This window comes from Ranitomeya variabilis, chromosome 1 (assembly GCF_051348905.1).
Source record: "Ranitomeya variabilis isolate aRanVar5 chromosome 1, aRanVar5.hap1, whole genome shotgun sequence".
Classification (NCBI taxonomy): Eukaryota; Metazoa; Chordata; class Amphibia; order Anura; family Dendrobatidae; genus Ranitomeya; species Ranitomeya variabilis.
In genome coordinates this window covers 20,594,411-20,620,609 of record NC_135232.1, presented here as the reverse complement: position 1 = coordinate 20,620,609, position 26,199 = coordinate 20,594,411, and the positions used below count along the sequence as shown (strand labels likewise).

General features: G+C 51.0%; 1 protein-coding gene across 1 annotated transcript in view; it reads right to left on the bottom strand.

Annotated features, from left to right (window-relative positions):
- The window catches only part of ARID3C (AT-rich interaction domain 3C), a 172,777-nt gene extending 147,406 nt beyond the window's left edge, over positions 1-25,371 (bottom strand). The window contains exon 1 of the mRNA XM_077281322.1: positions 24,393-25,371. Within this exon, the coding sequence (XP_077137437.1) occupies positions 24,393-24,431 (39 nt within the window). The 5' untranslated portion in view covers positions 24,432-25,371. The remainder of the gene's footprint in view (positions 1-24,392) is intronic.
- Positions 25,372-26,199: the final 828 nt, after the last annotated feature.

Genomic DNA, 26,199 nt, shown 5'->3' with positions numbered 1-26,199 from the left:
TTACACAACAGTATTACTGCCCGTACCCCTCTATATTACACATCAGTATTACTGCCCGTACCCCTCTATATTACACATCAGTATTACTGCCCGTACCTCTATATTACACATCAGTATTACTGCCCGTACCCCTCTATATTACACATCAGTATTACTGCCCGTACCCCTCTATATTACACATCAGTATTACTGCCCGTACCCCTCTATATTACACATCAGTATTACTGCCCGTACCCCTCTATATTACACATCAGTATTACTGCCCGTACCCCTCTATATTACACATCAGTATTACTGCCCGTACCTCTATATTACACATCAGTATTACTGCCCGTACCTCTATATTACACATCAGTATTTTTACTGCCCGTACCTCTATATTACACATCAGTATTACTGCCCGTACCCCTCTATATTACACATCAGTATTACTGCCCGTACCTCTATATTACACATCAGTATTACTGCCCGTACCTCTATATTACACATCAGTATTACTGCCCGTACCTCTATATTACACAACAGTATTACTGCCCGTACCCCTCTATATTACACATCAGTATTACTGCCCGTACGCCTCTATATTACACATCAGTATTACTGCCCGTACCCCTCTATATTACACATCAGTATTACTGCCCGTACCTCTATATTACACATCAGTATTACTGCCCGTACCTCTATATTACACATCAGTATTACTGCCCGTACCTCTATATTACACATCAGTATTACTGCCCGTACCTCTATATTACACATCAGTTTTACTGCCCGTACCTCTATATTACACATCAGTATTACTGCCCGTACCTCTATATTACACATCAGTATTACTGCCCGTACCTCTATATTACACATCAGTATTACTGCCCGTACCCCTCTATATTACACATCAGTATTACTGCCCGTACCTCTATATTACACATCAGTATTACTGCCCGTACCTCTATATTACACATCAGTATTACTGCCCGTACCCCTCTATATTACACATCAGTATTACTGCCCGTACCCCTCTATATTACACAACAGTATTACTGCCCGTACCCCTCTATATTACACATCAGTATTACTGCCCGTACCCCTCTATATTACACATCAGTATTACTGCCCGTACCTCTATATTACACAACAGTATTACTGCCCGTACCTCTATATTACACATCAGTATTACTGCCCGTACCTCTATATTACACATCAGTATTACTGCCCGTACCTCTATATTACACATCAGTATTACTGCCCGTACCTCTATATTACACAACAGTATTACTGCCCGTACCCCTCTATATTACACATCAGTATTACTGCCCGTACGCCTCTATATTACACATCAGTATTACTGCCCGTACCCCTCTATATTACACATCAGTATTACTGCCCGTACCTCTATATTACACATCAGTATTACTGCCCGTACCTCTATATTACACATCAGTATTACTGCCCGTACCTCTATATTACACATCAGTATTACTGCCCGTACCTCTATATTACACATCAGTATTACTGCCCGTACCCCTCTATATTACACATCAGTATTACTGCCCGTACCCCTCTATATTACACAACAGTATTACTGCCCGTACCCCTCTATATTACACATCAGTATTACTGCCCGTACCCCTCTATATTACACATCAGTATTACTGCCCGTACCTCTATATTACACATCAGTATTACTGCCCGTACCTCTATATTACACATCAGTATTACTGCCCGTACCTCTATATTACACATCAGTATTACTGCCCGTACCCCTCTATATTACACATCAGTATTACGGCCCGTACCCCTCTATATTACACATCAGTATTACTGCCCGTACCCCTCTATATTACACATCAGTATTACTGCCCGTACCTCTATATTACACATCAGTATTACTGCCCGTACCCCTCTATATTACACATCAGTATTACTGCCTGTACCCCTCTATATTACACATCAGTATTACTGCCCGTACCTCTATATTACACATCAGTATTACTGCCCGTACCTCTATATTACACATCAGTATTACTGCCCGTACCTCTATATTACACATCAGTATTACTGCCCGTACCTCTATATTACACATCAGTATTACTGCCCGTACCCCTCTATATTACACATCAGTATTACTGCCCGTACCTCTATATTACACATCAGTATTACTGCCCGTACCTCTATATTACACATCAGTATTACTGCCCGTACCTCTATATTACACATCAGTATTACTGCCCGTACCTCTATATTACACATCAGTATTACTGCCCGTACCTCTATATTACACATCAGTATTACTGCCCGTACCTCTATATTACACATCAGTATTACTGCCCGTACCCCTCTATATTACACATCAGTATTACTGCCCGTACCCCTCTATATTACACAACAGTATTACTGCCCGTACCCCTCTATATTACACATCAGTATTACTGCCCGTACCCCTCTATATTACACATCAGTATTACTGCCCGTACCTCTATATTACACATCAGTATTACTGCCCGTACCTCTATATTACACATCAGTATTACTGCCCGTACCCCTCTATATTACACATCAGTATTACGGCCCGTACCCCTCTATATTACACATCAGTATTACTGCCCGTACCTCTATATTACACATCAGTATTACTGCCCGTACCCCTCTATATTACACATCAGTATTACTGCCCGTACCCCTCTATATTACACATCAGTATTACTGCCCGCACCTCTATATTACACATCAGTATTACTGCCCGTACCTCTATATTACACATCAGTATTACTGCCCGTACCCCTCTATATTACACAACAGTATTACTGCCCGTACCCCTCTATATTACACATCAGTATTACTGCCCGTACCCCTCTATATTACACATCAGTATTACTGCCCGTACCTCTATATTACACATCAGTATTACTGCCCGTACCTCTATATTACACAACAGTATTACTGCCCGTACCCCTCTATATTACACATCAGTATTACTGCCCGTACCTCTATATTACACATCAGTATTACTGCCCGTACGCCTCTATATTACACATCAGTATTACTGCCCGTACCCCTCTATATTACACATCAGTATTACTGCCCGTACCTCTATATTACACATCAGTATTACTGCCCGTACCTCTATATTACACATCAGTATTACTGCCCGTACCTCTATATTACACATCAGTATTACTGCCCGTACGCCTCTATATTACACATCAGTATTACTGCCCGTACCTCTATATTACACAACAGTATTACTGCCCGTACCCCTCTATATTACACATCAGTATTACTGCCCGTACCCCTCTATATTACACATCAGTATTACTGCCCGTACCCCTCTATATTACACATCAGTATTACTGCCCGTACCCCTCTATATTACACATCAGTATTACGGCCCGTACCCCTCTATATTACACATCAGTATTACTGCCCGTACGCCTCTATATTACACATCAGTATTACTGCCCGTACCCCTCTATATTACACATCAGTATTACTGCCCGTACCTCTATATTACACATCAGTATTACTGCCCGTACCCCTCTATATTACACATCAGTATTACTGCCCGTACCCCTCTATATTACACATCAGTATTACTGCCCGTACCCCTCTATATTACACATCAGTATTACTGCCCGTACCTCTATATTACACATCAGTATTACTGCCCGTACCTCTATATTACACATCAGTATTACTGCCCGTACCTCTATATTACACATCAGTATTACTGCCCGTACCCCTCTATATTACACATCAGTATTACTGCCCGTACCTCTATATTACACATCAGTATTACTGCCCGTACCTCTATATTACACATCAGTATTACTGCCCGTACCTCTATATTACACATCAGTATTACTGCCCGTACCTCTATATTACACATCAGTATTACTGCCCGTACCTCTATATTACACATCAGTATTACTGCCCGTACCTCTATATTACACATCAGTATTACTGCCCGTACCCCTCTATATTACACATCAGTATTACTGCCCGTACCCCTCTATATTACACAACAGTATTACTGCCCGTACCCCTCTATATTACACATCAGTATTACTGCCCGTACCCCTCTATATTACACATCAGTATTACTGCCCGTACCTCTATATTACACATCAGTATTACTGCCCGTACCTCTATATTACACATCAGTATTACTGCCCGTACCCCTCTATATTACACATCAGTATTACGGCCCGTACCCCTCTATATTACACATCAGTATTACTGCCCGTACCTCTATATTACACATCAGTATTACTGCCCGTACCCCTCTATATTACACATCAGTATTACGGCCCGTACCCCTCTATATTACACATCAGTATTACTGCCCGTACCCCTCTATATTACACATCAGTATTACTGCCCGTACCTCTATATTACACATCAGTATTACTGCCCGTACCTCTATATTACACATCAGTATTACTGCCCGTACCCCTCTATATTACACATCAGTATTACTGCCCGTACCTCTATATTACACATCAGTATTACTGCCCGTACCTCTATATTACACATCAGTATTACTGCCCGTACCCCTCTATATTACACATCAGTATTACTGCCCGTACCTCTATATTACACATCAGTATTACTGCCCGTACCTCTATATTACACATCAGTATTACTGCCCGTACCCCTCTATATTACACATCAGTATTACTGCCCGTACCTCTATATTACACATCAGTATTACTGCCCGTACCTCTATATTACACATCAGTATTACTGCCCGTACCTCTATATTACACATCAGTATTACGGCCCGTACCCCTCTATATTACACATCAGTATTACTGCCCGTACCCCTCTATATTACACATCAGTATTACTGCCCGTACACCTCTATATTACACATCAGTATTATTATTAGATCTTGTCCTCTATTACACCACGGAGCCTCCATAGTCCCAGCCTCTCTCTATTACACCCCCGGCCTCTCTATTACACCAGGGAGTCTCCACAGTCCCGGCCTCTCTCTATTATACCCAGGCCTCTGTATTACACCCAGGAGCCTCCATAGTCCCGGCCTCTCTCTATTACACCCCAGCCTCTGTATTACACCTGGGAGCCTCCATAGTCCTGGCCTCTCTCTTACACCCCGGTATCTGTATTACACACGGGAGCCTCCATAGTTGTGGCCTCTCTCTTACACCCCGGCCTCTGTATTACACCCGAGAGCCGCCATAATCCTGGTTTCTCTCTCTATTACACCCCGGCCTCTGTATTACACCCGGGAGCCTCCATAGTCCCAGCCTCTCTCTATTACACCCCGGCCTCTGTATTACACCCGGGAGCCTCCATAGTCCCGGCCTCTCTCTATTACACCCCGGCCTCTGTATTACACCCGGGAGCCTCCATAGTCCCGGCCTCTCTATTACACCCCGGCCTCTGTATTACACCCTGAAGCCTCCATAGTCCCGGACTCTCTCTATTACACCCCGGCCTCTGTATTACACCCGGGAGCCTCCATAGTCCCAGCCTCTCTCTATTACACCCCGGCCTCTGTATTACACCCGGGAGCCTCCATAGTCCCGGCCTCTCTCTATTACACCCCGGCCTCTGTATTACACCCGGGAGCCTCAATAGTCCCGGACTCTCTCTATAACTACATCCTGGCCTCTGTATTACACCCGAGAGCCTCCATAGTCCCAGCCTCTCTCTATTACACCCCGGCCTCTGTATTACACCCGGGAGCCTCCATAGTCCCGGCCTCTCTCTATTACACCCTGGCCTCTGTATTACACCCGGGAGCCTCCATAGTCCCGGCCTCTCTCTATTACTATACCCCAGCCTCTGTATTACACCCCGTAGCCTCCATAGTCCCAGCCTCTCTCTATTACATTCCGGCCTCTGTATTACACCCGGGAGCCTCCATAGTCCCAGCCTCTCTCTATTACACCCCGGCCTCTGTATTACACCCGGGAGCCTCCATAGTCCCGGCCTCTCTCTATTACTACATCCCGGCCTCTGTATTACACCAGGGAGTCTCCATATTCCTGGCCTCTCTCTATTACACCCTGGCTTCTGTATTACACCCGGGAGCCTCCATAGTCCCGGCCTCTCTCTATTACACCCCGGCCTCTGTATTACACCCGGGAGCCTCCATAGTCCCGGCCTCTCTCTATTACACCCCGGCCTCTGTATTACACCCGGGAGCCTCAATAGTCCCGGACTCTCTCTATAACTACATCCTGGCCTCTGTATTACACCCGAGAGCCTCCATAGTCCCAGCCTCTCTCTATCACACCCCGGCCTCTGTATTACACCCGGGAGACTCCATAGTCCCGGCCTCTCTCTATTACACCCTGGCCTCTGTATTACACCCGGGAGCCTCCATAGTCCCGGCCTCTCTCTATTACTACACCCCAGCCTCTGTATTACACCCCGTAGCCTCCATAGTCCCAGCCTCTCTCTATTACATTCCGGCCTCTGTATTACACCCGGGAGCCTCCATAGTCCCAGCCTCTCTCTATTACACCCCGGCCTCTGTATTACACCCGGGAGCCTCCATAGTCCCGGCCTCTCTCTATTACTACATCCCGGCCTCTGTATTACACCAGGGAGTCTCCATATTCCTGGCCTCTCTCTATTACACCCTGGCTTCTGTATTACACCCGGGAGCCTCCATAGTCCCGGCCTCTCTCTATTACACCCCGGCCTCTGTATTACACCCTGAAGCCTCCATAGTCCCGGACTCTCTCTATTACACCCCGGCCTCTATATTACACCCGGGAGCCTCCATAGTCCCAGCCTCTCTCTATTATACCCCGGCCTCTGTATTACACCCGGGAGCCTCCATAGTCCCGGCCTCTCTCTATTACACCCCGGCCTCTGTATTACACCCGGGAGCCTCAATAGTCCCGGACTCTCTCTATAACTACATCCTGGCCTCTGTATTACACCCGAGAGCCTCCATAGTCCCAGCCTCTCTCTATTACACCCCGGCCTCTGTATTACACCCGGGAGCCTCCATAGTCCCGGCCTCTCTCTATTACACCCTGGCCTCTGTATTACACCCGGGAGCCTCCATAGTCCCGGCCTCTCTCTATTACTACACCCCAGCCTCTGTATTACACCCCGTAGCCTCCATAGTCCCAGCCTCTCTCTATTACATCCCGGCCTCTGTATTACACCCGGGAGCCTCCATATTCCTGGCCTCTCTCTATTACACCCTGGCTTCTGTATTACACCCGGGAGCCTCCATAGTCCCGGCCTCTCTCTATTACACCCCGGCCTCTGTATTACACCGGGAAGCCTCCATAGTCCCGGCCTCTCTCTATTACACCCCGGCCTCTGTATTACACCCTGGAGCCTCCATCGTCCCGGCCTCTCTCTATTACACCCCGGCCTCTGTATTACACCCGGGAGCCTCCATAGTCCCGGCCTCTGTATTACACCCGGGAGCCTCCATAGTCCCGGCCTCTCTCTATTACAACCCGGCCTCTGTATTACACCCAGGAGCCTCCATAGCCCCGGCCTCTGTATTACACCCGGGAGCCTCCATAGTCCCGGCCTCTCTCTATTACACCCCGGCCTCTGTATTACACCCAGGAGCCTCCATAGTCCCGGCCTCTGTATTACACCCGGGAGCCTCCATAGTCCCGGCCTCTCTCTATTACACCCCGGCCTCTGTATTACACCCTGGAGCCTCCATAGTCCCGGCCTCTCTCTATTACACCCCGGCCTCTGTATTACACCCGGGAGCCTCCATAGTCCCGGCCTCTGTATTACACCCGGGAGCCTCCATAGTCCCGGCCTCTCTCTATTACACCCCGGCCTCTGTATTACACCCTGGAGCCTCCATAGTCCCGGCCTCTCTCTATTACACCCCGGCCTCTGTATTACACCCAGGAGCCTCCATAGTCCCGGCCTCTCTCTATTACACCCGGGAGCCTCCATAGTCCCGGCCTCTGTATTACACCCGGGAGCCTCCATAGTCCCGGCCTCTCTCTATTACACCCCGGCCTCTGTATTACACCCTGGAGCCTCCATAGTCCCGGCCTCTCTCTATTACACCCCGGCCTCTGTATTACACCCAGGAGCCTCCATAGTCCCGGCCTCTCTCTATTACACCCCGGCCTCTGTATTACACCCTGGAGCCTCCATAGTCCCGGCCTCTCTCTATTACACCCCGGCCTCTGTATTACACCCGGGAGCCTCCATAGTCCCGGCCTCTGTATTACACCCGGGAGCCTCCATAGTCCCGGCCTCTGTATTACACCCGGGAGCCTCCATAGTCCCGGCCTCTCTCTATTACACCCCGGCCTCTGTATTACACCCTGGAGCCTCCATATTCCTGGCCTCTCTCTATTACACCCTGGCTTCTGTATTACACCCGGGAGCCTCCATAGTCCCGGCCTCTCTCTATTACACCCCGGCCTCTGTATTACACCGGGAAGCCTCCATAGTCCCGGCCTCTCTCTATTACACCCCGGCCTCTGTATTACACCCTGGAGCCTCCATCGTCCCGGCCTCTCTCTATTACACCCTGGCCTCTGTATTACACCCGGGAGCCTCCATAGTCCCGGCCTCTGTATTACACCCGGGAGCCTCCATAGTCCCGGCCTCTCTCTATTACAACCCGGCCTCTGTATTACACCCAGGAGCCTCCATAGCCCCGGCCTCTGTATTACACCCGGGAGCCTCCATAGTCCCGGCCTCTCTCTATTACACCCCGGCCTCTGTATTACACCCAGGAGCCTCCATAGTCCCGGCCTCTGTATTACACCCGGGAGCCTCCATAGTCCCGGCCTCTCTCTATTACACCCCGGCCTCTGTATTACACCCTGGAGCCTCCATAGTCCCGGCCTCTCTCTATTACACCCCGGCCTCTGTATTACACCCGGGAGCCTCCATAGTCCCGGCCTCTGTATTACACCCGGGAGCCTCCATAGTCCCGGCCTCTCTCTATTACACCCCGGCCTCTGTATTACACCCTGGAGCCTCCATAGTCCCGGCCTCTCTCTATTACACCCCGGCCTCTGTATTACACCCAGGAGCCTCCATAGTCCCGGTCTCTCTCTATTACACCCGGGAGCCTCCATAGTCCCGGCCTCTGTATTACACCCGGGAGCCTCCATAGTCCCGGCCTCTCTCTATTACACCCCGGCCTCTGTATTACACCCTGGAGCCTCCATAGTCCCGGCCTCTCTCTATTACACCCCGGCCTCTGTATTACACCCAGGAGCCTCCATAGTCCCGGCCTCTCTCTATTACACCCCGGCCTCTGTATTACACCCTGGAGCCTCCATAGTCCCGGCCTCTCTCTATTACACCCCGGCCTCTGTATTACACCCGGGAGCCTCCATAGTCCCGGCCTCTGTATTACACCCGGGAGCCTCCATAGTCCCGGCCTCTGTATTACACCCGGGAGCCTCCATAGTCCCGGCCTCTCTCTATTACACCCCGGCCTCTGTATTACACCCTGGAGCCTCCATAGTCCCGGCCTCTCTCTATTACACCCCGGCCTCTGTATTACACCCAGGAGCCTCCATAGTCCCGGCCTCTCTCTATTACACCCGGGAGCCTCCATAGTCCCGGCCTCAGGTTGTGGATCATTCATCACAATAAGAATTTGTTCATTGATTGGAGAATTAGGATGTGAGATGAGCGGCCGGCGACAGACGTAATAATCCTGATTTATAGGAGGAAACGTCGTGCAATGTAATCAACAAATTGAATGATCAAATGAGGAGGCGGAGGAGGGGCGGCCGCTGTCAGCCATCCGCTGCCGACTCTCACCTGCTCCATTCACTGTCATCACCGAGAATAAAGCCGCCACTCACATAATAAGGGCGGTGATGTGACCGCTGCAACAATGTCACCACAATGTCTGAGCGTGCACGGCCTGGATACAGTGTAGCACGGTGCTAGGACAGGGGGCCGTCACCCCACTAGTCCTCTCATCTGCGCCATACAGCCAGGCCCTGCAGGACCGGGGGCCTTTACTCTTCTATCCATTGGTTAAGCAGCTCTCTACTATTCTCTGTTATCAGCCACTTTGGAGGTCCAGATTAGTCCCTGCCCTGTGACTTGTCCCAGGTCCAGTTCCCACGTTAAAGGGGTGGTCCACTAGGATCGTCCACTATTAATTACACTTGCACCCTTGTAGGATCTGCTCTGTCTCCTCTCCGGCAGTCTCATCAGACACAGCAGTGGTCCCCCGGACTGAGTAATAGAGGGGCCCTCACTGAAGTGCCCCCTCCGTTACCTCTGTTTAGGGTATATAGTGATAAGTCCATGGACACAATTACAGACAATCGCCCAGTAATCACCCGGAAGAACAATACCGTATCATTAATGGCTTGTGAAGACGTCACAATCACCCGGAAGAGAAGAATCAGGGTAAGAGGAAAATGATCCCTTCTTGGTGATCAAGACCCTAAACAGAATGGCCCGGCCGCTAATCAGAGGAGTCTTCCTGGCTTCTGTCTCTTCACTTACAGACTCAACATTGAGACAGAAAGCGGCAGAATCCGGGGAAGCGCCATAAATCACAGCGAGGGGTGAAGACTTCCGCACTCCTCCAAATACTTGGTCCTTCTGGAGAAGAACTTCCTCAACCAACTAATCTACATGACCACAGTGCAGCAAATACCTTCTAAGGCCACCGCGGTGTTTGCATCCAATGTGGAGAGGACAAGGTCAGAGATAACGCTCATAGATGATCACCATGAAAATGAACTGTCATGGCATCATGTATGGTCCACAACCTATACATGGTGTCCATAAAGATCAACTGTGAGATCACCTACAGGCTCCGGCTCACAGATGATGTCCATGAAGAACAACTCTCATGGGACTATCTATGGTCCATAATCTAACGATGAAGTCCATAAATATAGAAAACTGTCATGGGATCATCTATGCCTGAAAGGTGGTGACCACTAAGACGAACTCTCATGGGATCATCTACGCCTGAAAGGTGGTGACCACTAAGACGAACTCTCATGGGATCATCTATGTGCCATGATCTATAGATGATGTTCATGAAGAACCGCCATGGGATCATCTAGGGGCCTGCAAGCATCTACCTCGCCTGCTCCATTACTTCAGAGACGTGAGCGGCAGCTGGATAGTAAAAAATAGTGTCTGTTACTACAATAGTCGACATTGTGACAGCTAAAAAGAGCAAGTCACAACCCACGATTCTATGAAGACGGTCTGCCATGGGTGCGGTCTACGGCCTTGTCTTCATGACTGTCCTTAAATGTCTACCACTGGGAAAAGAAGGGATTATTTTCTAGTATGGAGCATCCTGTCACTTCCCTAGATGTCATGAAGTGGGGTAAGACGGCAGCAATCACCCACAGATAAAACCTCCTATCCTCTGCTCTCGTAGGCTCCTCTGCTGGTCGGATATAATGGATTGTGACCCCTGGAGGAGTCTGGTAATGTCTCTTCATATTACATTTATAAATTATATTATTTACATTCATTTCAGTCTTTTTATCACTGAAGTAAAAAGACAACTTGTCTGACAGGGGAAAAAAAAAATCTTCCCGATTTAATCTCAAATTCTAGAGATTATCTGAAAAAAAAGGGGATAATAAGGAAATTATCTGATACTGGATCCAAAATGCTCCCAGAGGTAGTGGATCTATGGAGATCCATCTGAAGCAATGAGATTTAGAGGCAAAAAAAGACTGTATATTACTGGAGAGTTGATATAGAAGGATATAGGAAGAGGAAAACATCATAGTATATAGTATAGGATACAATGTATAACCTATAGGAAGAGGAGAGCAACATAGTGTATAGTATGGGATACAATGTATCACCTATAGGATGAGCGCAACATAGTATATAGTATTGGATGCAATGTATCACCTATAGGAGAGCAACATAGTATATAGTTTTGGATACAATGTATCACCTATAGGAAGAGGAGAACAACATAGTATATAGTATCAGATACAATGTATCCCTCTGACTATAACATGCATCCGTACAGAAAAGAAAGGAGGAAAAATATTATCTTTTCATGTAGATTCTCAGATATGTTATCACGTCCCCATCAGGAACATGTATATAAATGTATACAGATGAAATGATAAAGGTCTGCGCATACGACACTAAACCTGAATAGTAGGTATAGGTATGCCGCTGTGTGCCATCAGATAATAAACTGACGTAATAATATAATTACACAAAATAATACGATCAAATCAAAAACTAAAGCGTAAAACAAAACAGAAAACAAAATCTGAAATACAAAAACAACAAAAACAGATCAAAATAATGTAAAATATAATTTAATAAAATATGGAAATAAAAACAGAATAACAGTGAAAAATAATAAACGAATAAATATGAAATTGTAGAAAAATAAGAAATTATAGAAATAATAATAAAAAAAATGTCATAGGAGACAAAAAAGAGAAAAGGAAAATAATCTAATAAAACAAAAACAATATTAAAATGTAATAAAATTATACTGTTAATTAAATAGGAGAATAAACAGGTAATGGAAGAATAATGATAATAATAATGTATTGATCATAGTTTATATTAGGGGATATTGGCTGCCACTAAATATTATTAGAAATGTAATTTTCTTAATAATGCGATTTTCTTCGACTTCACCGCTCGCTCATATGAAGATGAAGACGTAAGGAACCATTTTACAAACATATTTAATTTTGCCAGCCGTTTATGCGACGTCCGGTTAGAAGCCAAAAGTGCAGGAAAGTGGCCAGAAACGACAAATCGTCATGGAGCCCGACCACCGGGAGCTGTAATCGGAGCAAACCCAGGTGGAGCGCTGGTCATCGGCCACCACTGCCCGTGAGGGGCACGAGGATTCAGCAGGACGGTGAGGATGAAGTTAACGATCTGCTATATGCAGTAACCGCCACTATTATTTCAGTCCTTGGAATTCTCCGTTTTTCGGGACCCGAGCGCTGGACATTTAATCCCGTGTAATTCATTATTTTAATTAGAAAAATAAAATCTCTGGGCTACAGTACTGACCAGATAAATCAATGCGGTCACTTCCCCGCCGAGATCCGCTCAATTCCACCATTTCACATCATTTGACGGGGAGGAAGAAAAAAAAAATCATTAAAACAATTTAACAAAATTAAAGAGTTGATGGAACGACATCATCATCATAATAAAAAGAGACGGGTTAATGGGGTGCGACCCGCGGAGGAAAGGAAACGGCAGGCGGCAAAGGGTGGAGGAGGACCCCGATAATACCGCGTTACTGACACTGGAGCATTCACCCCCCAATCATTGCCAGAAGTTATTGGCTTTCTTCTCGGAGTATTTCTGACACTTGCCGCTGACTTTTCAATGTGAAATAAAGTAATTTTATTTATGTATTTTCCAATTTTACTTTCAATTTTTTTTTTAGAAATCTATAAACTTCAGACAAATGTCCCCGGACGTTGGTCGTACGTGAGTCGTGTAGGTGTCAGGCGTGTGCAGGGGGAGGACATGTTTACTAACACATATAGCGCTCGCCCCGCACCATGATGATCTTTGACCACGTCAGTATTTATTTAATGGCACAATAAAGAATTAATAGATAAGAGAACACATAGCTGTCATGGATGCGGTATAAAGGGCACATGGGCTGCAGTCCGAGCCCCCTCCCCTATGTATAGCAGCAGTAGTATCCCGTATACAGGGCAAAGCACCCCAGAAACACAGAGTACCACCTCAGCCCCCCGGACCAAGAAACACAGGACTCCATGTACACCCTCAGCCCCCCGGACCAAGAAACACAGGACTCCATGTACACCCTCAGCCCCCCGGACCAAGAAACACACAGGACTCCATGTACAACCTCAGCCTCAGCCCCCCGGACCAAGAAACACACAGGACTCCATGTACAACCTCAGCCCCCGGACCAAGAAACACACAGGACTCCATGTACAACCTCAGCCCCCCGAGACCAAGAAACACACAGGACTCCATGTACAACCTCAGCCCCCGGACCAAGAAACACACAGCACTCCATGTACAACCTCAGCCCCCGGACCAAGAAACACACAGGACTCCATGTACAACCTCAGCCCCCCGAGACCAAGAAACACACAGGACTCCATGTACAACCTCAGCCCCCGGACCAAGAAACACACAGCACTCCATGTACAACCTCAGCCCCCCGAGACCAAGAAACACACAGGACTCCATGTACAACCTCAGCCCCCCGGACCAAGAAACACACAGCACTCCATGTACAACCTCAGCCCCCCGAGACCAAGAAACACACAGGACTCCATGTACAACCTCAGCCTCAGCCCCCCGGACCAAGAAACACACAGGACTCCATGTACAACCTCAGCCCCCGGAGACCAAAAAACACACAGGACTCCATGTACAACCTCAGCCCCCCGAGACCAAGAAACACACAGGACTCCATGTACAACCTCAGCCTCAGCCCCCCGGACCAAGAAACACACAGGACTCCATGTACAACCTCAGCCCCCCGGACCAAGAAACACACAGGACTCCATGTACAACCTCAGCCCCCCGAGACCAAGAAACACACAGGACTCCATGTACAACCTCAGCCCCCGGACCAAGAAACACACAGGACTCCATGTACAACCTCAGCCCCCCCGAGACCAAGAAACACACAGGACTCCATGTACAACCTCAGCCCCCGGACCAAGAAACACACAGGACTCCATGTACAACCTCAGCCCCCGGACCAAGAAACACACAGCACTCCATGTACAACCTCAGCCCCCGGACCAAGAAACACACAGGACTCCATGTACAACCTCAGCCCCCCGAGACCAAGAAACACACAGGACTCCATGTACAACCTCAGCCCCCGGACCAAGAAACACACAGGACTCCATGTACAACCTCAGCCCCCGGACCAAGAAACACAGGACTCCATGTACAACCTTAGCCCCCCGAGACCAAGAAACACACAGGACTCCATGTACAACCTCAGCCCCCCGAGACCAAGAAACACACAGGACTCCATGTACAACCTCAGCCCCCGGACCAAGAAACACACAGCACTCCATGTACAACCTCAGCCCCCCGAGACCAAGAAACACACAGGACTCCATGTACAACCTCAGCCCCCGGACCAAGAAACACACAGCACTCCATGTACAACCTCAGCCCCCCGAGACCAAGAAACACACAGGACTCCATGTACAACCTCAGCCCCCCGGACCAAGAAACACACAGCACTCCATGTACAACCTCAGCCCCCCGAGACCAAGAAACACACAGGACTCCATGTACAACCTCAGCCTCAGCCCCCCGGACCAAGAAACACACAGGACTCCATGTACAACCTCAGCCCCCGGAGACCAAAAAACACACAGGACTCCATGTACAACCTCAGCCCCCCGAGACCAAGAAACACACAGGACTCCATGTACAACCTCAGCCTCAGCCCCCCGGACCAAGAAACACACAGGACTCCATGTACAACCTCAGCCCCCCGGACCAAGAAACACACAGGACTCCATGTACAACCTCAGCCCCCCGAGACCAAGAAACACACAGGACTCCATGTACAACCTCAGCCCCCGGACCAAGAAACACACAGGACTCCATGTACAACCTCAGCCCCCCCGAGACCAAGAAACACACAGGACTCCATGTACAACCTCAGCCCCCGGACCAAGAAACACACAGGACTCCATGTACAACCTCAGCCCCCGGACCAAGAAACACACAGCACTCCATGTACAACCTCAGCCCCCGGACCAAGAAACACACAGGACTCCATGTACAACCTCAGCCCCCCGAGACCAAGAAACACACAGGACTCCATGTACAACCTCAGCCCCCGGACCAAGAAACACACAGGACTCCATGTACAACCTCAGCCCCCGGACCAAGAAACACGGGACTCCATGTACAACCTTAGCCCCCCGAGACCAAGAAACACACAGGACTCCATGTACAACCTCAGCCCCCCGAGACCAAGAAACACACAGGACTCCATGTACAACCTCAGCCCCCGGACCAAGAAACACACAGCACTCCATGTACAACCTCAGCCCCCGGACCAAGAAACACACAGGACTCCATGTACAACCTCAGCCCCCCGAGACCAAGAAACACACAGGACTCCATGTACAACCTCAGCCCCCGGACCAAGAAACACACAGCACTCCATGTACAACCTCAGCCCCCCGAGACCAAGAAACACACAGGACTCCATGTACAACCTCAGCCCCCCGGACCAAGAAACACACAGCACTCCATGTACAACCTCAGCCCCCCGAGACCAAGAAACACACAGGACTCCATGTACAACCTCAGCCTCAGCCCCCCGGACCAAGAAACACACAGGACTCCATGTACAACCTCAGCCCCCCGAGACCAAAAAACACACAGGACTCCATGTACAACCTCAGCCCCCCCGAGACCAAGAAACACACAGGACTCCATGTACAACCTCAGCCTCAGCCCCCCGGACCAAGAAACACACAGGACTCCATGTACAACCTCAGCCCCCCGGACCAAGAAACACACAGGACTCCATGTACAACCTCAGCCCCCCGAGACCAAGAAACACACAGGACTCCATGTACAACCTCAGCCCCCGGACCAAGAAACACACAGGACTCCATGTACAACCTCAGCCCCCCCGAGACCAAGAAACACACAGGACTCCATGTACAACCTCAGCCCCCCCGAGACCAAGAAACACACAGGACTCCATGTACAACCTCAGCCCCCGGACCAAGAAACACACAGGACTCCATGTACAACCTCAGCCCCCGGACCAAGAAACACACAGCACTCCATGTACAACCTCAGCCCCCGGACCAAGAAACACACAGGACTCCATGTACAACCTCAGCCCCCCGAGACCAAGAAACACACAGGACTCCATGTAGAACCTCAGCCCCCGGACCAAGAAACACACAGGACTCCATGTACAACCTCAGCCCCCGGACCAAGAAACACAGGACTCCATGTACAACCTTAGCCCCCCGAGACCAAGAAACACACAGGACTCCATGTACAACCTCAGCCCCCCGAGACCAAGAAACACACAGGACTCCATGTACAACCTCAGCCCCCGGACCAAGAAACACACAGGACTCCATGTACAACCTCAGCCCCCGGACCAAGAAACACACAGGACTCCATGTACAACCTCAGCCCCCCGAGACCAAGAAACACACAGGACTCCATGTACAACCTCAGCCCCCGGACCAAGAAACACACAGGACTCGATGTACAACCTCAGCCCCCCGAGACCAAGAAACACACAGGACTCCATGTACAACCTCAGCCCCCGGACCAAGAAACACAGGACTCCATGTACAACCTCAGCCCCCCGGACCAAGAAACACACAGGACTCCATGTACAACCTCAGCCTCAGCCCCCCGAGACCAAGAAACACACAGGACTCCATGTACAACCTCAGCCCCCCGGACCAAGAAACACACAGGACTCCATGTACAACCTCAGCCCCCCGGACCAAGAAACACACAGGACTCCGTGTACAACCTCAGCCCCCCGAGACCAAGAAACACACAGGACTCCATGTACAACCTCAGCCCCCCGAGACCAAGAAACACACAGGACTCCATGTACAACCTCAGCCCCCCGGACCAAGAAACACACAGGACTCCATGTACAACCTCAGCCCCCCGAGACCAAGAAACACACAGGACTCCATGTACAACCTCAGCCCCCCGGACCAAGAAACACACAGGACTCCATGTACAACCTCAGCCCCCCCGAGACCAAGAAACACACAGGACTCCATGTACAACCTCAGCCCCCCGAGACCAAGAAACACACAGGACTCCATGTACAACCTCAGCCCCCCGGACCAAGAAACACACAGGACTCCATGTACAACCTCAGCCCCCGGACCAAGAAACACAGGACTCCATGTACAACCTCAGCCCCCCGGACCAAGAAACACACAGCACTCCATGTACAACCTCAGCCCCCGGACCAAGAAACACAGGACTCCATGTACAACCTCAGCCCCTCGGACCAAGAAACACAGGACTCCATGTACAACCTCAGCCCCCCGGACCAAGAAACACACAGGACTCCATGTACAACCTCAGCCCCCCGAGACCAAGAAACACACAGGACTCCATGTACAACCTCAGCCTCAGCCCCCCGGACCAAGAAACACACAGGACTCCATGTACAACCTCAGCCCCCGGACCAAGAAACACAGGACTCCATGTACAACCTCAGCCCCCCGGACCAAGAAACACAGGACTCCATGTACAACCTCAGCCCCCCGGACCAAGAAACACACAGGACTCCATGTACAACCTCAGCCCCCCGGACCAAGAAACACAGGACTCCATGTACAACCTCAGCCCCCCGAGACCAAGAAACACACAGGACTCCATGTACAACCTCAGCCCCCGAGACACAGAACGTCGTAACCTCTGTACAGATACAGGACCCCTAAACCCAACTGAGACCCCTCCCCAATATACATATTCTAGAATTGTTCAGACCCTAGTATATGAACCAGAGATATGTGGCAGCCCCTCTGCCCCCAGTACTCCGCCCTTGACCATATCTACACACTTAGGGCAGCACAGAGGCTCAGTGGTTAGCACTGTACTATATATAGGGCAGGACAGTGGCTCAGTAGTTAGCACTGTACTATATATAGGGCAGGACGATGGCTCAGTAGTTAGCACTGTACTATATATAGGGCAGGACAGTGGCTCAGTAGTTAGCACTGTACTATATATAGGGCAGGACGGTGGCTCAGTAATTAGCAATGTACTATATACAGGGCAGCACGGTGACTCAGTGGTTAGCACTGTACACACAGCACTCCATGTACAACCTCAGCCCCTCGGACCAAGAAACACAGGACTCCATGTACAACCTCAGCCCCCCGGACCAAGAAACACACAGGACTCCATGTACAACCTCAGCCCCCGGACCAAGAAACACACAGGACTCCATGTACAACCTCAGCCCCCCGAGACCAAGAAACACACAGCACTCCATGTACAACCTCAGCCCCCGGACCAAGAAACACACAGGACTCCATGTACAACCTCAGCCCCCCGAGACCAAGAAACACACAGGACTCCATGTACAACCTCAGCCCCCGGACCAAGAAACACACAGGACTCCATGTACAACCTCAGCCCCCGGACCAAGAAACACACAGGACTCCATGTACAACCTCAGCCCCCCGAGACCAAGAAACACACAGGACTCCATGTACAACCTCAGCCCCCGGACCAAGAAACACAGGACTCCATGTACAACCTCAGCCCCCCGGACCAAGAAACACACAGGACTCCATGTACAACCTCAGCCTCAGCCCCCCGGACCAAGAAACACACAGGACTCCGTGTACAACCTCAGCCCCCCGGACAAAGAAACACACAGGACTCCATGTACAACCTCAGCCCCCCGAGACCAAAAAACACACAGGACTCCATGTACAACCTCAGCCCCCCCGAGACCAAGAAACACACAGGACTCCATGTACAACCTCAGCCTCAGCCCCCCGGACCAAGAAACGCACAGGACTCCATGTACAACCTCAGCCCCCGGACCAAGAAACACACAGCACTCCATGTACAACCTCAGCCCCCGGACCAAGAAACACAGGACTCCATGTACAACCTCAGCCCCCCGGACCAAGAAACACACAGGACTCCATGTACAACCTCAGCCCCCCGAGACCAAGAAACACACAGGACTCCATGTACAACCTCAGCCCCCCCGAGACCAAGAAACACACAGGACTCCATGTACAACCTCAGCCTCAGCCCCCCGGACCAAGAAACGCACAGGACTCCATGTACAACCTCAGCCCCCGGACCAAGAAACACAGGACTCCATGTACAACCTCAGCCCCCCGGACCAAGAAACACACAGGACTCCATGTACAACCTCAGCCCCCCGAGACCAAGAAACACACAGGACTCCATGTACAGCCTCAGCCCCCCGAGACCAAGAAACACACAGGACTCCATGTACAACCTCAGCCCCCCGAGACCAAGAAACACACAGGACTCCATGTACAACCTCAGCCCCCCGGACCAAGAAACACACAGGACTCCATGTACAACCTCAGCCCCCCGAGACCAAGAAACACACAGGACTCCATGTACAACCTCAGCCCCCCGGACCAAGAAACACACAGGACTCCATGTACAACCTCAGCCCCCCCGAGACCAAGAAACACACAGGACTCCATGTACAACCTCAGCCCCCCGAGACCAAGAAACACACAGGACTCCATGTACAACCTCAGCCCCCCGGACCAAGAAACACACAGGACTCCATGTACAACCTCAGCCCCCGGACCAAGAAACACAGGACTCCATGTACAACCTCAGCCCCCCGGACCAAGAAACACACAGCACTCCATGTACAACCTCAGCCCCCGGACCAAGAAACACAGGACTCCATGTACAACCTCAGCCCCCCGAGACCAAGAAACACAGGACTCCATGTACAACCTCAGCCCCCCGGACCAAGAAACACACAGGACTCCATGTACAACCTCAGCCCCCCGGACCAAGAAACACAGGACTCCATGTACAACCTCAGCCCCCCGAGACCAAGAAACACACAGGACTCCATGTACAACCTCAGCCCCCCGAGACCAAGAAACACACAGGACTCCATGTACAACCTCAGCCCCCGGACCAAGAAACACACAGGACTCCATGTACAACCTCAGCCCCCGGACCAAGAAACACACAGGACTCCATGTACAACCTCAGCCCCCGAGACACAGAACGTCGTAACCTCTGTACAGATACAGGACCCCTAAACCCAACTGAGACCCCTCCCCAATATACATATTCTAGAATTGTTCAGACCCTAGTATATGAACCAGAGATATGTGGCAGCCCCTCTGCCCCCAGTACTCCGCCCTTGACCATATCTACACACTTAGGGCAGCACAGAGGCTCAGTGGTTAGCACTGTACTATATATAGGGCAGGACAGTGGCTCAGTAGTTAGCACTGTACTATATATAGGGCAGGACGATGGCTCAGTAGTTAGCACTGTACTATATATAGGGCAGGACAGTGGCTCAGTAGTTAGCACTGTACTATATATAGGGCAGGACGGTGGCTCAGTAATTAGCAATGTACTATATACAGGGCAGCACTGTGACTCAGTGGTTAGCACTGTACTATATATAGCACAGCATGGAGGCTCAGTGATTAGCACTGTACTATATGTAGGGCAGCACGGTGGCTCAGTGGTTAGCACTGCACTATATATAGAGCAGCATGGTGGCTAAGTGGATAACACTGTACTATACATAGGGCAGCACGCTGGCTCAGTTGTTAGTACTGTTAATTTGCAGCGCTAAGGTCCTGGGTTAAAATCCACCAAGAACATTTGCAAGGAGTTTGTATGTTCTCCCTGTGTTTGCGTGGGTTTCCTCTGGGTTCTCTAGTTTCCTCCCACACTCCAAAGACTCATAGGGAAAATAGAATGTGAGCCCTGATGGGGACAGTGATGAGGATCTCCGCGATGACACGATAAATGACTAAAATATGATAAAATAAAGGACTCTGAAAACCTATAATATGACCCCCAAAACTAAAGTTAGAAAACACCGGTAATAAAAGCCATAGGTCTGGTCGGACGCAGTTCACACTGTACCCCATATACACAGCCCTCTGTACTGACACTGTACCCCATATACACAGCCCCCTGTACTGACACTGTACCCCATATACACAGCCCCCTGTACTGACACTGTACCCCATATACACAGCCCCCTGTACTGACACTGTACCCCATATACACAGCCCCCTGTACTGACACTGTACCCCATATACACAGCCCCCTGTACTGACACTGTACCCCATATACACAGCCCCCTGTACTGACACTGTACCCCATATACACAGCCCCCTGTACTGACACTGTACCCCATATACACAGCCCCCTGTACTGACACTGTACCCCATATACACAGCCCCCTGTACTGACACTGTACCCCATATACACAGCCCCCTGTACTGACACTGTACCCCATATACACAGCCCCCTGTACTGACACTGTACCCCATATACACAGCCCCCTGTACTGACACTGTACCCCATATACACAGCCCCCTGTACTGACACTGTACCCCATATACACAGCCCCCTGTACTGACACTGTACCCCATATACACAGCCCCCTGTACTGACACTGTACCCCATATACACAGCCCCCTGTACCCCATATACACAGCCCTCTGTACTGACACTGTACCTCATATACACAGCCCCCTGTACTGACACTGTACCCCATATACACAGCCCCCTGTACTGACACTGTACCCCATATACACAGCCCCCTGTACTGACACTGTACCCCATATACACAGCCCCCTGTACTGACACTGTACCCCATATACACAGCCCTCTGTACTGACACTGTACCCCATATACACAGCCCTCTGTACTGACACTGTACCCCATATACACAGCCCCCTGTACTGACACTGTACCCCATATACACAGCCCCCTGTACTGACACTGTACCCCATACACACAGCCCCCTGTACTGACACTGTACCCCATATACACAGCCCCCTGTACCCCATATACACAGCCCCCTGTACTGACACTGTACCCCATATACACAGCCCCCTGTACCCCATATACACAGCCCTCTGTACTGACACTGTACCCCATATACACAGCCCCCTGTACTGACACTGTACCCCATATACACAGCCCCCTGTACTGACACTGTACCCCATATACACAGCCCCCTGTACCCCATATACACAGCCCTCTGTACTGACACTGTACCCCATATACACAGCCCTCTGTACTGACACTGTACCCCATATACACAGCCCCCTGTACTGACACTGTACCCCATATACACAGCCCCCTGTACCCCATATACACAGCCCTCTGTACGGACACTGTACCCCATATACACAGCCCTCTGTACTGACACTGTACCCCATATACACAGCCCCCTGTACTGACACTGTACCCCATATACACAGCCCCCTGTACTGACACTGTACCCCATATACACAGCCCCCTGTACCCCATATACACAGCCCTCTGTACTGACACTGTACCCCATATACACAGCCCTCTGTACTGACACTGTACCCCATATACACAGCCCCCTGTACTGACACTGTACCCCATATACACAGCCCCCTGTACCCCATATACACAGCCCTCTGTACTGACACTGTACCCCATATACACAGCCCTCTGTACTGACACTGTACCTCATATACACAGCCCCCTGTACTGACACTGTACCCCATATACACAGCCCTCTGTACTGACACTGTACCCCATATACACAGCCCCCTGTACTGACACTGTACCCCATATACACAGCCCCCTGTACCCCATATACACAGCCCTCTGTACTGACACTGTACCCCATATACACAGCCCTCTGTACTGACACTGTACCCCATATACACAGCCCCCTGTACTGACACTGTACCCCATATACACAGCCCCCTGTACCCCATATACACAGCCCTCTGTACTGACACTGTACCCCATATACACAGCCCTCTGTACTGACATTGTACCTCATATACACAGCCCCCTGTACTGACACTGTACCCCATATACACAGCCCTCTGTACTGACACTGTACCCCATATACACAGCCCCCTGTACTGACACTGTACCTCATATACACAGCCCTCTGTACTGACACTGTACCCCATATACACAGCCCCCTGTACCCCATATACACAGCCCTCTGTACTGACACTGTACCCCATATACACAGCCCTCTGTACTGACACTGTACCTCATATACACAGCCCCCTGTACTGACACTGTACCCCATATACACAGCCCTCTGTACTGACACTGTACCCCATATACACAGCCCCCTGTACTGACACTGTACCCCATATACACAGCCCCCTGTACCCCATATACACAGCCCTCTGTACTGACACTGTACCCCATATACACAGCCCTCTGTACTGACACTGTACCCCATATACACAGCCCCCTGTACTGACACTGTACCCCATATACACAGCCCCCTGTACCCCATATACACAGCCCTCTGTACTGACACTGTACCCCATATACACAGCCCTCTGTACTGACACTGTACCTCATATACACAGCCCCCTGTACTGACACTGTACCCCATATACACAGCCCTCTGTACTGACACTGTACCCCATATACACAGCCCTCTGTACTGACACTGTACCTCATATACACAGCCCCCTGTACTGACACTGTACCCCATATACACAGCCCTCTGTACTGACACTGTACCCCATATACACAGCCCTCTGTACTGACACTGTACCCCATATACACAGCCCCCTGTACTGACACTGTACCCCATATACACAGCCCCCTGTACTGACACTGTACCTCATATACACAGCCCCCTGTACCCCATATACACAGCCCCCGGTCCCCGGCAGATGAGGACTCTGGCGTCCACTCACCAGTGCAGATTTGCTGGCCACACTGGTGTTATCCACCATCCTGCTCCCGGCTGTGCAGTATCCCGGCCAGCCCCAGAAATCACCGGCCCCGGTGCCGGCTGCTCGGTGCTGTGTGCTCGGTCCTGGCTGTCAGCCTGCACGGTCCTGTGCGCTCGGTGGTGCTGGACCCGGTGCAGTCTCTTAGCTGCACGATCCTGGCTGTCCCGGTGCCGGTAGCAGAGGTATCTCTGCACGGTGCTGGCGGTGCCGGTAGCTCTGTTGTGGCTGCACTTTCCTGTGTGCACGGTCCTGGATTCCTTAGTGTCCTCAGTCCCGGTAGCCCTGGCTCAGCTGCACGGTCCCGGCTCCCCGGTGGTGTTATATCCTGTCAGTCCGGACCCTTCCTGGCTGTCCCGTAAGTTGTCCGCACGGCGCCGGCTGTCCCGTATCTTGTCCGCACGGTGCCGGCTGTCCTGTATCTTGTCCGCACGGCGCCGGCTGTCCCGTATGTTGTCTGCACGGCGCCGGCTGTCCCGTATGATGTCCGCACGGCGCCGGCTGTCCTGTATCTTGTCCGCACGGCGCCGGCTGTCCCTTAAGTTGTCCGCACGGTGCCGGCTGTCCCGTATCTTGTCCGCACGGTGCCGGCTGTCCCGTATCTTGTCCGCACGGCGCCGGCTGTCCCTTAAGTTGTCCGCACGGCGCCGGCTGTCCCGTATGTTGTCCGCACGGCGCCGGCTGTCCCGTATGTTGTCCGCACGGCGCCGGCTGTCCCGTATGTTGTCCGCACGGTGCCGGCTGTCCCGTATCCTGTCTCTGGTCCCGGCGCTCCGCACGCTGCTCCTCTCTGGTGTCAGCCCTTTTTTCTCGCTCCTCACGGGATCATTTTTTTATCGCCACCTTTTGCCTTTTTTGTTGTTGCAACAAGTGCGGCCGCGGCTGAGTGACCGGGATCTGCCCTCCGCCCGCCATTCGCTGCCTACATGTCAGGGAGTGATAGATGGGAGGGAAGGAGCCGACTGCAGCCTCCCCGCCGGCCGCCAGGGACAGGGGGAGTAGTAGTCACAGGGACAGGGGGAGTAGTAGTCACAGGGACAGGGGGAGTAGTAGTCACAGGGCCAGGGGGAGTAGTAGTCACAGGGCCAGGGGGAGTAGTAGTCACAGGGCCCCAGGGCCAGGGGGAGTAGTAGTCACAGGGCCCCAGGGCCAGGGGGAGTAGTAGTCACAGGGACAGGGGGAGTAGTAGTCACAGGGCCCCAGGGACAGGGGGAGTAGTAGTCCCAGGGACGGGGGGAGTAGTAGTCACAGGGCCCCAGGGACAGGGGGAGTAGTAGTCCCAGGGACGGGGGGAGTAGTAGTCACAGGGCCCCAGGGACAGGGGGAGTAGTAGTCATAGGGACCGGGGGAGTAGTAGTCACAGGGACAGGGGGAGTAGTAGTCACAGGGACAGGGGGAGTAGTAGTCACAGGGACAGGGGGAGTAGTAGTCACAGGGACCGGGGGAGTAGTAGTCACAGGGACAGGGGGAGTAGTAGTCACAGGGACAGGGGGAGTAGTAGTCACAGGGCCCCAGGGACAGGGGGAGTAGTAGTCCCAGGGACGGGGGGAGTAGTAGTCACAGGGCCCCAGGGACAGGGGGAGTAGTAGTCCCAGGGACGGGGGGAGTAGTAGTCACAGGGCCCCAGGGACAGGGGGAGTAGTAGTCATAGGGACCGGGGGAGTAGTAGTCACAGGGACAGGGGGAGTAGTAGTCACAGGGACAGGGGGAGTAGTAGTCACAGGGACAGGGGGAGTAGTAGTCACAGGGACCGGGGGAGTAGTAGTCACAG